The sequence below is a fragment of the Monodelphis domestica genome, chromosome 1, assembly GCF_027887165.1.
Source record: "Monodelphis domestica isolate mMonDom1 chromosome 1, mMonDom1.pri, whole genome shotgun sequence".
NCBI lineage: Eukaryota > Metazoa > Chordata > Mammalia > Didelphimorphia > Didelphidae > Monodelphis > Monodelphis domestica.
Genome location: NC_077227.1, coordinates 321,920,158 through 321,935,328, shown reverse-complemented (window position 1 = coordinate 321,935,328; position 15,171 = coordinate 321,920,158). Strand labels below are relative to the sequence as shown.

Below are 15,171 nucleotides of genomic sequence, written 5' to 3'. Positions count from 1 at the left end.
TGTTAGATGGAGATCGATTTTTAGACTGGACATTCAGTTCATGATGTCTAAAAGGCAGTTGAAAGGTGAGACTGAAGGTCAGGAAACTGATGAGGACTAGACAAATGGATCTCCAGATCATCTGTGTAGAGATAATAGTTGGATTTGTGGGAGGTGATGAGATTGCCAAGTGTATGTAGAGAGAAGAGGGGCAAGTACAGAGCCCTAGGAGGATATGTACCATTAGCAGATGTAATCTGGATGAAAGATCCAGTAAAGGATATTGAGAAGGGACAGTCAGGCAGATAGGATGAAAACTAACAATAATGTAGAAACCTAGAGAGAAATGTATCAAGGAGAAGATACTTGACAATCTCAAAGGCTGCAGCGAGGTCAAGAAGAATAAGGATTGAGAAAAGGCCATGAGATTTGATAATTAAGAGATCACTGGAAACTTTGGAAAGAGTAGTTTCAGGAGAATTATGAGATAAGAAGTCACTGTAGAGTTAAGAAGAGAGTGAATAAAATGGAAATGGAGGCATTGACTGTACATGGCTTCCTCAAGGAGTTTATGCTTCAGAAGGAAGGAGAAATATGGGAGGATAACCTTTGAGATGGAGGGCTCTAATAAGGGTTTTTTGAAGATATGGGGATATGAGTATATTTGTAAACAACCAGTTGAGGGAGAGATAAGTGAATGGGGATCTTTGAAGGGGTAATCTCAGGGTGCTGGGGAAGATGAAATGGCATTGCTTATGTAGGCAGAGAAGTTTTCCTTGTCAAGAAGGGCCATCTCATTATGTGAGACAGGTGAAGGAGGAGATAGTGGTAGAGAGTATCTTAGTGATGTCAAGTGAAGAGGAAGGGAGAACAGGAAGCTTTTTTTTTTTTTAATTTAAAATTTCTATTTTAAAAAAAATATTTTTCCATACTTAGATGATTCATTTTCTTTCCCTCTCTTCTTGCCTGCCCCCTCCCAGAGCCAACAAACAATTCCACTGGGTTGTACAACTGTTATCACTTGATACCTGTTTCTGCATTAGAATAGGGAGCTTTGTGATGGGGGGGATCTCAGCTGAGAGAGTGGAGGGTAAGGGAGCCATAGGAGTTTGACAAGGGTTGAAAAAATTTAGAAGAGCCATTGTGGTGAGTGAGATAGTAAATTGATTATTGGGAGGTGTAAAAGAATTGCCTTGTCACAATGAAAGCCCATGAAATTATGTGACATAAATTTGTAGCAGATCCAGTAAGCATGTTCTAATGGGGGAAATAATACATATAGGATGGAAAAGCCTGGCAATTTGGAGGCTATTGTGGCCAAGAGCATGGTATGGCTTGGTGGGCTGGATGATAAATAATAGTTTGGCTAGAGTGTTTTAGAGGAGAGGCATGTCTGATGTCATTTCAACTGATGAAATTATATCCAATTTTTTTTTAATCCTTACCTTCCATCTTAGAATCAATACTGTGTATTGGTTCCAAGGCAGAAGAGCGGTAAGGGCTAGGCAATGGGGATTAAGTTACTTGTCCAGGGTCACACAGCTAGGAAGTATCTGAGGTCATATTTGAACCCAGGACCTCCCATCTCTAGGTCTGCCTTTCAATCCACTGAGCCACCCAGCTGCCCCCTGTATCCATTTCTAATGTTGAATAACTTAGTAGTAGCAAAGACCTTGGGATAAATCATTTCTTTCCAGTTCTTTTGTAGCTGTGGCTGCTGAGAGGATGGAAGCAGCTGTGTTGGCAGAAGCATTTATTAGGGTTGTATCTTCACTGAATTGTCCTCCTGGATAATAGTGGGTGGGGTTGGGCTTGAAGGTATGACCAGTGACCACAAGAAAGTGCAGTTTATTTATGGAGTTCTTGGATATGGGGTCTTGGGCAAGGGTCTCGGGTATTGGTGATGTTGGTCTACCTCACTCACTACCTCCTTTCTCTCCTTGGGGTACCTTGTTTTCTCTGGCTTGACTGGCTTATCTGTCTGCTGGTTGATTGTAGATGGGATATTTCTGTTCTTCATTTTAATACTAAAAGGTTCATTTCAATCAGGGGAAAGAAAGTAGTTATTGGTAATCACATTTGCTCCCTAATTGAGATGGCACAATAAAGTATTTCGACTTTTTGTTGCAAAACTGTTTAAGTTTCATTATATAGGTCCTTTTCTAAAGGCAGTCCTATGCATGTACATACAATAGCATTGATCACTAGAATAAAATGCTGGGTGGTACATACAAATGCTGACCTGGTTAGTGACCTTCAGTGCATCTTTGAAACCTGTATGCTTAACAAGGATGAGTTTTTATTCTTTCTGCTATAAAGTAAAGAGCTTTAAAAGCTAGTAAATATAATAATAATAGCCTTTATTAAGCATCTGCTGTTATAATTAAAATTTAGTTTCTCTGCTAAAAGTATTATATTTTTAGAGGTTTATTAAAGATTAAGAAATAAAGAAAATATAAAATAAGAAAGCACGTGCAACCTACATTTTGCCAGCTAGGTAGAGAGCCGCCTGTCCCTAGAAGTGGAAGCTGAGAGACAGCTCAAGTAGGCGGAGAGCCCTTTTAAATAATAATTTGTGATCTCGCACTCAGGGAAATTAGAGAGAATTCTGGGAGCTAGCAAAGACTTCTGGGGATTGAAGTCTGGGGTTCAAATCTCCATTTTTACATTTCTCCGTTTGATCCTTGTTGGGAAAGATTTTCCCCAAAAGGATCATGAAAACATAATCAACTTAAAGATTACAATAATTTGAGGATAAGAGGAAAAAAGAACAAAACCAATAATTGCTAGACACATTGACAAAAAGCCAGTTAGGGGACAGTTCCCTTTGGCATAAGAGTGTATATTCAAAATAAATGTTCAATCAACTTTCAGTTCAATCAACTGCACCCCAAGGTTCATACTGGATCTTCCTGTAGTGTAAGGGTTTAGATTGGTTCTGCAAACAGTTCATTCTCTGGATTCAGTTAGTTAGCAAGCTTCTTCTCTGAAGATCTATCTCTAACAAAATTTAAATCTTGGATTTTATGAAAATACACTGCTCTGTGCCAGGCACTATACTAAGGTCTTTACAAGTATTATCTCATTTTATCCTCACAACAAGCCTGACGGATATGTGCTATCATTATCTCCATTTATATATAACCTGAGGCAAACAGGTTAAGTGACTTGCCAAGGATACACAGTATGTGTCTGAGGCAGGATTTGAAACTCAGGACTTCCTGATTTTAGACCTAGCACTCTTTATTTACTGAGTTACCTAGCTGCCTCTCAAAAATCACAACAGTAACAATTTAAGATCCAGATGGTAGTAGCATGAGTTCTCTCCATATATGAGATAGTTAACATTATTTTTTTCATGGCCACATATCTGTAATCCTAACGAGAGAGTGCACAAAAATGCTTGCTTTTAGTCAGCAAGGGTATGTGGAAAAGAGTTTATTTACAGAAATCCATTACCTCTTAGTAGAAAAATCTCTTAAGTATATAAGCTTCTGATGATATATGTAGCTCAGTTCTGGCCTTTTAGCTGAGTGATATAGTAAAAAAAAATTATGTTCCTTTTAAGTTATGAACTAATAAAATGTAAAAAAGCATGACATTTTCATACTTGAAGAATTGGAAAAAAGATTATATATGAAACTGGATCTGTTATCTATAGTTTTTTTTTAAGAATATATTAAATTTAACAGTTGTATCAACAGTTTTTCTGGTACCTTTTCTTTCTTTTAAAATTTTTTAATTTTATTTCTTCAATTTAGAATATTATTCCTTGGTTACAAGAATCATATTCTTTCCCTCCCTCCCTTCCACCCACCCTTCCCAAAGCTGACACGCAATTCCACTAGGTATTACATGTGTCCTTGATCAGAACCTATTTCCATGTTGTTGATGTTTGCACAAATGATGTTTGATCATTTACAGTCTATATCCCCCAATCGTATCCCATGTAATCAAGCAGTTGTTTTTCTTTTGTGTTTTTACTCCCACAGTTTTTCCTCTGAATGGGGATAGTGTCCTTTCTCGTAAATCCCTCCGGGTTGTTCAGGATCACTGCATTGCCACTAGTGGAGATGTCCATTATATTCGATTGTACCACAGTGTATCAGTCTCTGTGTACAATGTTCTCCTGGTTCTGCTCCTCTCACTCTGCATCAATTCCTGGAGGTTGTTCCAGTTGGCATGGAATTCCTCCACTTTATTATTCCTTTTTGCACAATAGTATTCCATCACCAACATATACCACAATTTGTTCAGCCATTCCCCAATTGAAGGGCATCCCCTCATTTTCCAATTTTTGGCCACCACAAAGAGTGCAGCTATGAATATTTTTGTACAATTCTTTTTCCTTATTATCTCTTTGGGATACAAACCCAGCAGTGCTATGGCTGGATCAAAGTGCCGACAGTCTTTTATCGCCCTTTGGGCATAGTTCCAAATTGCCCTTCTGGTTCCTTTTCTGAACATCTCTCATCTATGTATTTTTTAAGTATTTCATTAGTGTCTTTTTCTTTGTTTATTTAAAAAAATTACTTGGCATCAGCCACGTATTGTCCTTTGACCTTATAATTCCCTTACCCCCTTTGGTACATTGCTGTGTCTTGTTCTCCTATATCCCCTCCAGCTGTCAGTTTTCTTTTCTGTTTGCTAATCTGATGGGTGAGAGGAGAACCTAAGAATTCAATTTGTAATTCCTTTTTTATAACTAATGAGTTAGAGCATTTGTTCATATGGTTGTTAGAAACTTGTATTTATTATTTTGAGAACTACATGTTCATTTGCTTTGACCATGTATTTATTAGGAAATGGTTGCTATATTTAAGTGAAATATGTTAAAATATTTTTCTTCTCTTTTGCTTTTCAGTCTTGCATTCATTAAACGTACACCAGTAATTGATGCTGATAAACCAGTATCTTCCCAGCTTCGTGTTCTGACACTGAGTGAAGATTCTCCATATGAGACATTACATTCTTTCATTAGCAATGCAGTAGCTCCATTTTTTAAGTCCTACATCAGAGAGTCTGGCAAAGCAGATAGGTAATAATCTTTCCTTTGATTTGCGTTTGAAATATGAAATTCATTACTAAGATGGTTGGTTACATGTGAAGTAGTACTACCTGTTAGAAAGAAGCAGAAACTTTTATAATCTATTGGTAGACTTTAAGCATTTTTTGATTTTGAGATGTTTTGTATCTTTTTTTTAGGGATGGTGATAAAATGGCTCCTTCAGTTGAGAAAAAGATCGCAGAACTTGAGATGGGGCTTCTTCATTTGCAGCAGAATATTGAAATTCCAGAAATTAGCTTACCAATTCATCCAATCATTACAAATGTCGCAAAACAATGTTATGAACGTGGAGAAAAACCAAAGGTTACAGATTTTGGGGATAAGGTTGAAGATCCAACTTTTCTGAATCAACTGCAGTCTGGAGTCAACCGTTGGATACGAGAAATTCAGAAAGTAAGAAAGCAGGAATACATGCCAAAAATGTTTACTCTACACAATTTAGTTTGAGATCTTCATTGAAAAACAAACCCAAATTTTTCTTTTACCCTTTTTCAAAAAGAAAATATTAATGCTGTTATTAAAGATTACTTTAGAACGTGTATGAATTTGATATTGGAAATATTAAGCTTAAACAATATGTTTTTAAAAAATCTTTTCTTTCTTCTTAGAATTGATAAATTAAGTATTAGTTCCAAGGCAGAAGAGCTGTAAGAACTAGATAATTGGGGTTGAGTGACTTGCCCAGGGTCACATAGCCAGGAAGTATGTGAAGCCAGATTTGAACCTCAGACCTTCTATCTCCAGGCCTGGTGCTCCTTTAACCTCTGAGCCACCTACGTACCCCAACGACGATTTCTTTAGGATGTTTGGAAAATGTTTAAAAAGTGATAACTTCTAGGGTTCCTTGGAATTTTAAGAGTTGGAGCGAACCTCAGTAGCCATCTAGTTGAACATATATGCAAAAAAAATCCTTACTGCAAATCAGTCAAATGATCCATTCTCGCCTTTCATTGACCATTTGAAGGCTTCCAATGAAGAGGAGCCTGCTGCCTCCTGAGGCAGCCATTCCACTTTTGGAGAGCTTTACTTGTAGTTAAGAAGCTTTTCCTGAACATCAAATCTATTTTTGTCACTTTGCCACTTTTGCCCTTTGCTCCTGGTTTTTCCCTTTGGAACTAGTAAATAAATCTAATCTTTTTTTTTTTTCTTGATGACCCTTTAAATACTTAATAATAGCCTCCTTTGAGGCTTCTCATCTTCTAGGATTGACACCCCTAATTCCTTCAACCATGGTATGGATGGTTCTTTCAACCATGGCAAGACTCATAATAATAATAAGAAGAAGAAGAATAGCTAACATATATATATATATATATATGTATATATATATAGCCTAAAATATGCCAGACATTGTACTGTTTTTTTACAATTATTATCACACAATTCTAGGAATTGGTGCTACTATTATTCCTATTTTGCAGATGAGAAAACTAAGATAAGTCTGTGAACTACCCAGCTGTAATCCAATGAATCAAAAATGTTGTTCCTTTCTATCAAACCTAAATTTTCCTCCTTAAGCTTTCCTTTACTATTCAGTGAGTGTCTTGTCCAGGTCACAGAGCTAGTAAGGACTGAGGCTGAATTTGAACTACAGGCTTCCTGACTCCACACCTGGCGGTTTATCCATTGTACTACCTATTGGTTGTCTTCCGGGCACTTTACAGCATATGTGTCCTTTTTAAACTGACACCCAGAACTGAGCACAGTTCAGTTTTTTGGCTGCTATATCATACTATTACTTAGATTGCACTTAAAATCCACTAAAATCCTCAGTTTTTTAAAAAGACAAACCAGTTTAAAAAAGACTCTTTTATTATAATGTTGATTTTTAAAAACCTGGTTGTACGACTTCACTTTTAACCCAATTAAATTTCTCCTTATTAGTCATCCACTATTCAAACTTGTCAGTTCCTTTTTTGGATCTTGACTTTATCATCCACTTTATTAGCTATCCCTCCTAGCTTTGTGCTCTTTGGAAATTGGAATATTGTCCATCCATGTCTTTAACCAAGTAATTAATAAAAATATTAAACTACACAGGGCCAAGCCACAGATAACCTTTCATTTTGGTTATCCTAATTTTTTATTTCCCAAGTAAAACAGCTTTTGCTCCTAGTAAAGAAAACCAACTTGAGTTATAAGATTGAATTTTTAATTAATCCATTTCAGTTGCAACTGTATTTAAAAAACAACCTTCGCTGTTAATTTTCATTATTATGCTTCTTTGTATATATTGTCTTCCTTCATAGAATGTTACCTCTAAGAGGGCAAGAACTATTTGACTTTTGGCTTTGTATCCCTACCAACTAGTCCTGATACATACCAGGTACTTGCTAAATCCTTTCTTGTTTGTTTGATTTCTTTTTAGTTAATAATATATTATTTATCTTTAAAGGTGACCAAACTAGACCGAGATCCAGCATCAGGAACTGCCTTACAGGAAATAAGTTTTTGGCTAAACTTGGAACGTGCTTTGTACCGTATTCAGGAAAAGCGAGAAAGCCCAGAGGTTCTTCTAACTCTGGATATCTTGAAACATGGCAAACGTTTTCATGCAACAGTCAGCTTTGACACAGATACAGGTAAAAAAATATGCCAGAATCTAGTCTAAGATGATTGACCTATTTTTTAAAATGTTTCATACAAATGATTTTTGGCAGAACTAATAACATGTTGGGCTTTCTCGCACACTTTACCTTCTTTATGTTTCTCTTTGGCCATATAGTCTGCTCTTACCCTTACTACCAGCCAAACATTTTTCAGCCTATTGTAAAAGAAAATGATAAGGTTTAATATCCATTTAGAAAACTCAAGAGGAAAAATAGTTTTCCTGTGACCTACTCCCAATTTTTTCTCCTCGCTACTTCCATTTTTCCTTCTTCTTCTTTCCTTCTTCTACCCCTCCCCTACCCCTAGTTTTCCTTGTCTACAGAACTGTTAAGATAGGTTTGACTTGATCATAAACTGTGGCAACTGGGCTCCTGAAATTCTATGACAGATGCCATGTGAGAAAAGGCTGACCGAGAGGCCATGTAAAAGACTTGGCCTAGGATCATTGAATTAGTAAATTTAGAATCAGGACTAGAATCCCAATCTTCTGACTTCTGATATAGTGGTATACAACAGTTATCTCTAAAAAAGACAATGATTACTTTTCTATTATACTCTAGGTCTGAAACAGGCTTTGGAAACTGTAAATGACTATAACCCTCTGATGAAAGATTTCCCTCTGAATGATTTGCTATCTGCTACTGAACTTGACAAAATAAGGCAGGCCCTTGTTGCGATTTTTACCCACTTGAGAAAAATCAGAAATACAAAATATCCCATTCAGAGGGCTCTGCGCCTGGTGGAAGCCATTTCAAGAGACCTGAGTTCTCAGCTACTCAAAGTGTTGGGGACAAGAAAACTGATGCATGTGGCTTATGAAGAATTTGAAAAGGTACATTTGAATGCAATAGTAAAACAGTACTTTCAGATGACAGAAGAAAAGATTGTTTAGAAAATATTTCCACCCTTGTTTATGCCTTGCTAGGTCATGGTTGCATGTTTCGAAGTTTTCCAGACATGGGACGATGAGTATGAGAAATTGCAGGTGCTACTGAGAGATATTGTCAAGAGAAAGAGAGAAGAAAACCTGAAGATGGTCTGGAGGATTAACCCTGCGCACAGAAAACTTCAGGCCCGCCTTGACCAAATGAGGAAGTTCAGGCGCCAGCACGAGCAGCTCAGAGCTGTCATTGTCCGAGTGCTGAGGCCACAGGTAAGGATCTAATCCTAGAAGCCATTGGAAGCATTTGCTTTGTGCTTTTTCTGCCTTTCATACTTGTGACTTGCATGTGTTAAGTGGAGTTGCTAGAACACACTAAAATACTGTCAAGGTTTCTTTTATTGATAGTTTCTTTTTTAGAATAACCTTAGCTCCAAATACATTCCTCCTCTCCCTTTCTCCCCAGAGAACACTCCCTTGTAGCAAAGATTTTAAAAAAAGAGAAGAAAAGGCAGTTCAACTAAACCCTCCAACATATCCATCAAGTCTGAAAGCATAAGCATTGTTCCATATTCTTTGTCTTCCCCTTCTGAAAAGGGGAAGGTTTATTTTCTCCTCTTTTCTGCAAGGTGTCTTCTTTCTTGCTTTCTCCCTTTCTCCCTTCTCTTTTCCCTCTCTCCACTAAGTCTTATTTCTTCTACTCAAACTAACCTCATTGTAGATTGTCTAAATAGATCTGCTCGCCTATCACCTATACATCCTTACCTTTTGCAAAAATTATTCTTTCTTAAAATTCCTGACCCTTTTCTAACAACCTAAAATTAAGCTTAAAACTCCCCTTTGGAAACATTTGCTGATTATACTTAACTAATTAATGTTCTATTGGACCAGTTGCTTGCAGTTATACTTAGTGAGCCTTTTAAGAATTGCTTCATGATGCTAAATAGTGGTTCACATTTTTCAAGTGCTTAGCTATCCTGAATTCTATTCAGCAAAGACTACTATGTTCTTATAGTATTTATTATAGAGATTAGCATATAATAGGTCAACAAGAAATTATTGATTGACATTTAAGAAAAGCAGTCCCAAGTTTTTTCTTGACTTGTTGAAATCTAATTTTTTTTACTAAATTTTATTAATTTTCACCAATTAAGATTATGCAAAAATTTGATTATATTCAATCTTGTGTTTTATGATTAGTTTAACCCTTAAACTATGACAAGAGGGCTAGTTTTGGTAAGATTTTGCTTGTGTACTGATAAATTATTAGGGTAAGAATTTACTATAGAATTCCAGCATTAAAAATATTGTAAATGCTGAGACACTTTTCTGCAAAGTGACTAGAAACATTTGAAATTACCTACTGATCATGAGACATATCTTCAGTGTCTACCTCATGGTCGAATTTTAAAATTCAGACTTAACCTACAGGATGATGAAAAGCTAAATACTGAAAACATAGGTTTGTGCAGTTAGCTTAATTATTAGCATGTAAGGGGTAAATTTAGGGTTGAGACTGAATATTTAATTGATCACCGGATATTTAATTCCTAAATCCCAAAAATGTCTTACTAAAGTAAAATGGAGTTTATGGTAGTTTATTTTTACAATAGAGGGAAGATATTAAGGGAGAGAGAGACAGAGACAGAGACCTTTCCTGGAGCCTCTCATCTCCAGAAAGGGCAAGGAAGGAAGTCAGTCTCCACTCCACTCCAAGTGTGTCTCTTTCAAAACTCCAAGTGTCCCTTCACTCCATGTCCGAGTGTCTGTCCTCTGTGTGTCTCTGTTTCCACTTTTAAAGGCCTTTTTCTCTTATGTTATCTACCCTAAATTTTACGTCTACCAATCACAGCTGATGCTCCACTCTAGGACTGCCCACTTTTTCACACATGGGTCACAGACTTCACACTTAGTGTATGAAATGGGTGTTCACATCTTTTTGTGATTAAAATCCAAAATGGGTAGATCTCCATACTCAACTTTAAGTACTGTGTTTACACTTTGGGGATTAAAATCTAAAAATAGAAAGGGAATTACAATTTAATCTTCACAATCAAGGAAGAGCTACTTAGTTACAATCAGGGGAGAGCCAAATCCAATCTTCACAAGCAGAAAAATTTCATACTCATAGTTATACTTTGGGGTTTTACTTTGTTGTGATGTGGTGATACAATGCTTGAATTAAGAGAAATACTTCGTGAACTTGGGTAGTATATTGTATGCAATATGTAAAATTGTACTGATGCCCATTGAAATTCAAACTCTTGGGATGGCTTTTCCTTCACACTTTCCTCTTCAGGTCACTGCTGTTGCCCAACAGAGTCAAGGAGATGTACCCGAGCCCCCTGATATAAAAGTAGCTGAAGTTCTTTTTGATGCTGCTGATGCTAATGCTATTGAAGAAGTAAATCTTGCTTATGAGAATGTCAAGGAAGTTGATGGGTTAGATGTTTCTAAAGAAGGTACAGAAGCCTGGGAGGCTGCAATGAAGAGATATGATGAGAGAATTGACAGAGTAGAAACCCGAATCACTGCTCGCCTTAGGGATCAACTTGGCACAGCAAAGAATGCAAATGAAATGTTCAGGATCTTCTCCAGGTTCAATGCCCTGTTTGTCAGGCCTCACATTCGTGGAGCAATTCGTGAATATCAAACGCAGCTAATCCAGCGTGTTAAAGATGACATTGAGTCACTTCACGACAAATTCAAGGTTCAATACCCTCAAAGTCAAGCCTGTAAAATGAGTCATGTTCGTGATTTGCCGCCAGTATCTGGGTCCATTATCTGGGCTAAACAGATCGATAGACAACTTACCGCCTACATGAAACGAGTTGAAGATGTCCTGGGCAAAGGTTGGGAGAACCATGTTGAAGGCCAGAAGCTCAAGCAGGATGGAGACAGTTTCCGCATGAAGCTTAACACCCAAGAAATATTTGATGATTGGGCAAGGAAGGTGCAACAGCGTAACCTTGGTGTCTCTGGTCGTATTTTCACCATTGAAAGCACTCGAGTTAGAGGCCGAAGTGGAAATGTTCTTAAACTAAAAGTTAACTTCCTTCCCGAGATCATTACACTTTCAAAAGAAGTTCGGAATCTCAAGTGGCTTGGATTCCGAGTGCCATTGGCAATTGTGAACAAGGCCCATCAGGCAAACCAGCTTTATCCATTTGCTATCTCTCTGATTGAAAGTGTCCGTACCTATGAGCGCACTTGTGAGAAAGTGGAAGAGCGCAATACCATCTCACTTTTGGTGGCCGGCCTGAAGAAAGAAGTGCAAGCACTGATTGGAGAAGGCATTGCCTTGGTGTGGGAATCCTACAAGCTTGACCCTTATGTTCAGCGGCTGGCAGAGACCGTGTTCAACTTTCAAGAAAAGGTGTGTTTTACATTAAAAATGATTTGACCAATGTTTTAAAAATCAGCAGTAATTACTGTCCTATGAAATCCTTGTTTGTCAAGGGCAAAGGCAGACAGTGTGGCATTGGATATACAGCCAGCCTCAGAACCAGGAAAAGCTGAGTTCAGGTCCAACCTTTGACATATTCTAATTGTGTGACCCTAGACAATTCACTTTTCCATGCCCTAGGCAACTCTCTTAAGACTATATGTTGCAGGAGGCAACTCAGGGGATAGAAAACCAGGGTCCACCCCCTCTTCCCCCCATATTGCCTAGCCCTTACTCTTTTGTCTTGGAACCAATACACAGTATTGGTTCCAAGACAGAAGGTAAGGGTTTAAAAAAAAAGACTATATGGTGCAGAGAACATGCTGATCTATGGATCATGAATGGAAAGGAAGCATCCTTATCAGTGAATCCAGTACTATGAACCCACAGTGCATCCCCCTTCTTGTACCTTTGTTAGGTATTCTAGGGATGTACTAAATATTTTAATAGACCAAAAACTTAAAATATTTTGTAGCTTTGATACTTAATTTCTACTGAAAATAAACAAGTTCATAGTGTTTTTAGACTGGTTTTAGCTAATATATAATGCTGAAACTTGAGTAGTGGAAGAAAAATGTTCTTGACTGATTCTTTAGGGATAAGTGTCTCAAGAATTGGAAAGAAAATGTGCCTTTACTTATATCTAGTATTGAAATTGAATGTGGATCATCAGAAATTAAGATTAACCTCCTTTGAATATTTGATTCTTTTCTACTCCTACTATACACTCACTAGTAAAATTGTTCAAGTAACCAAGGGAAAAGCAAATAAGTTGAGATTGTTGTAACAAACTAGAATGATGACTTAAATATTATATCTATTGCTCTACAGGTGGATGATCTACTTATTATTGAGGAAAAAATAGACCTTGAAGTTCGTTCCTTAGAAACTTGTATGTATGATCACAAGACTTTCTCTGAGATATTGAATAGAGTCCAGAAAGCTGTGGATGATTTGAATCTTCATTCTTATTCCAATTTACCCATTTGGGTCAATAAACTTGATATGGAGGTAAGGAATGGTTGGGGATCCTTGAAAACTGATCTTTTCCCCTGAGAAAGGTAGTAATAATTTCCTTTTTCAAAGCTAATACAAGCAGTACCCAGCTTAGTATTGGATTATATTCTAAATTATTATTTATAAATTGGAAATTTGGAGCATTGGTTGAAACTGAATGTAGGCCATCTTTTCCATTAGAATCTTATAAAGGAAGTGGTAAATTCCCAGGTTAGCCTTAGAAGTCTAATTTAACTTATAATGTAATTAATTAGTACTAATATTGGTTTTGGGTGGGAAAAGCTTTTCACCTTTCTTGGGAATGGGGCAAAATGTCAAAATTAAGGAATTTTATTTAGAGTATCCTTCTACTTCTGTTTCAATACCCATTATTTCTCTTACTGCTCTTGTTCTTTCTGCACTATAGACTTGGCACTACTCCTTATAGGATTAAGTGGGTTTGGGTTTTTTTTTTCCCCTGGTATCCCCAAATCAAAGCCATGAATATCCTCATTATCACCAACGTTTTGGGTATTAGGAAGGAAACTATCTGATGAAACTAATTAAAGCAAATAAATATGACTGACTGCTTCCAGAAGTACACATTGTTCAGAAGAGGATTTTTTAAAATTAATTTAGCTATTTATTTGATAGGATTTCAAATAGGATAACAAAGTAAAGCAAAAAAATTGGGGGGCCCTGAGGGGAAGGAAGAGCATCTCCCTACTCATTCCTTCCTGAGAGCTTAACTTAATTTTATTGTTCACAGCTAGCTTACTTCTTCCTTTCAGTTTTTGATTCCACAGTTTCTTTCAAAATCTCATGTATTGTCTGTGGGTATGGGTATATCCATATAACTTAGTTGGTAGGGCCTAATGGGCAAGGCTGACAACTTCATTCAACAAAGATTTATTTGGCACCTTTGTGCAATGTACAATACCTGGTAATGATTCTAAAACTAAGGTCTAAGGTAAGGATTTTTTTTTAAAGGGTGAAGATTGAAAAAAGCCATTAGATGTAAAAATTAAGAGATCTTAAGATACTTTTATTATAGAACCATTTCAATTAAATGATGAGATCAGAATTCAGATAAGAGGTTGAAAAGTCAGGAAGTAGAGGCAGCCAGGAAAAGCAGTATAGGCATCCTCTTCCTACTCTTTCACAGCTAAAATGTCTATAGATTTTTTTTTTTAGAAGGAGAAAAAGGGTGTAAAGGTGGAGGTGGAATAAAAATTTGTTCTTGATTAATAGCATTTCCTTCTCTTTAGATTGAAAGAATATTAGGTGTTCGTTTACAAGCTGGCCTGAGGGCTTGGACTCAAGTTCTCCTTGGACAGGCAGATGATAAAGCTGAAGTTGACATGGATACAGATGCTCCTCAAGTCAGTCACAAACCAGGCGGTGAGCCAAAGATTAAAGTAAGTATCTTGGGGTCAGAGATGCCTTCCGATCCCCTCACTGAAAAATCTCATTCAACATCTCTTTTTCATGCATGACTGTTGACTTAGAAAATAGTCTTTAAGAAATGAATATAAAGGCTTCCAAGTAAATGACTTGCCTCACATTTTTCACAGAAATTTTGTCACTAGTTTTGAATTTTTTAAACTAAAATGACAAATTAAGGATAAAGTAGTAGAGATATGCCATAGTACTATTTTGTCCCTTCTTATTCTAGGCAACTTCTGCTTCTTGGTGAATATGAATAATTAATGGAACCACTGCTAAGTACATTGTAAACCTTAACTTAATATAAGACTTTATTTAGAAAAATACATTTAATTCTCTTTTTATGTTGGGAACAATAACTTGTACAATCCATGTGAAGTTGTTGTGAAGAAAGTACTGACACGAATAGTAGTTAGTTCATAATACCTTAAATATCCTTTTTTTGAACAACATGGGCATGGTTCAGTTTTATCCTTATTAGACTGATTTAAACCTGTAGAGAATCATACATTTAGAGATCATAAATAAAGTTGGAGGTCATATTTAGCCATATATAGTTAGAGACTGAATTGAAATTAAATCTAAGTTGTTGAAAGTTTTCAGCCAGTTGCAAAATCACCAATTTGAAAGTTGATTCATTACTTTCACCAAGGCTTTTGATGTTGCATATTTAGTGCTGGCCTGCATTATAAAGCATATCCAACCTAATTTAATTAGTTCAGTGAAGTCCTATGATTCTGAACTCTT

The 15,171-nt window shown here is 36.7% G+C and overlaps 1 protein-coding gene across 2 annotated transcripts in view; it reads left to right on the top strand.

Moving 5' to 3' along the window:
- DYNC1H1 (dynein cytoplasmic 1 heavy chain 1) overlaps positions 1–15,171 on the top strand; it is a 98,043-nt gene that overhangs the window by 10,544 nt on the left and 72,328 nt on the right. For both annotated transcript variants that reach the window (XM_056811256.1, XM_056811257.1), the window contains exons 3-10: positions 4,844–5,017; positions 5,185–5,440; positions 7,443–7,629; positions 8,218–8,489; positions 8,583–8,810; positions 10,837–11,913; positions 12,814–12,993; positions 14,247–14,396. In XM_056811256.1, coding sequence (XP_056667234.1) covers positions 4,844–5,017; positions 5,185–5,440; positions 7,443–7,629; positions 8,218–8,489; positions 8,583–8,810; positions 10,837–11,913; positions 12,814–12,993; positions 14,247–14,396 — 2,524 coding nt within the window. The remainder of the gene's footprint in view (positions 1–4,843; positions 5,018–5,184; positions 5,441–7,442; positions 7,630–8,217; positions 8,490–8,582; positions 8,811–10,836; positions 11,914–12,813; positions 12,994–14,246; positions 14,397–15,171) is intronic.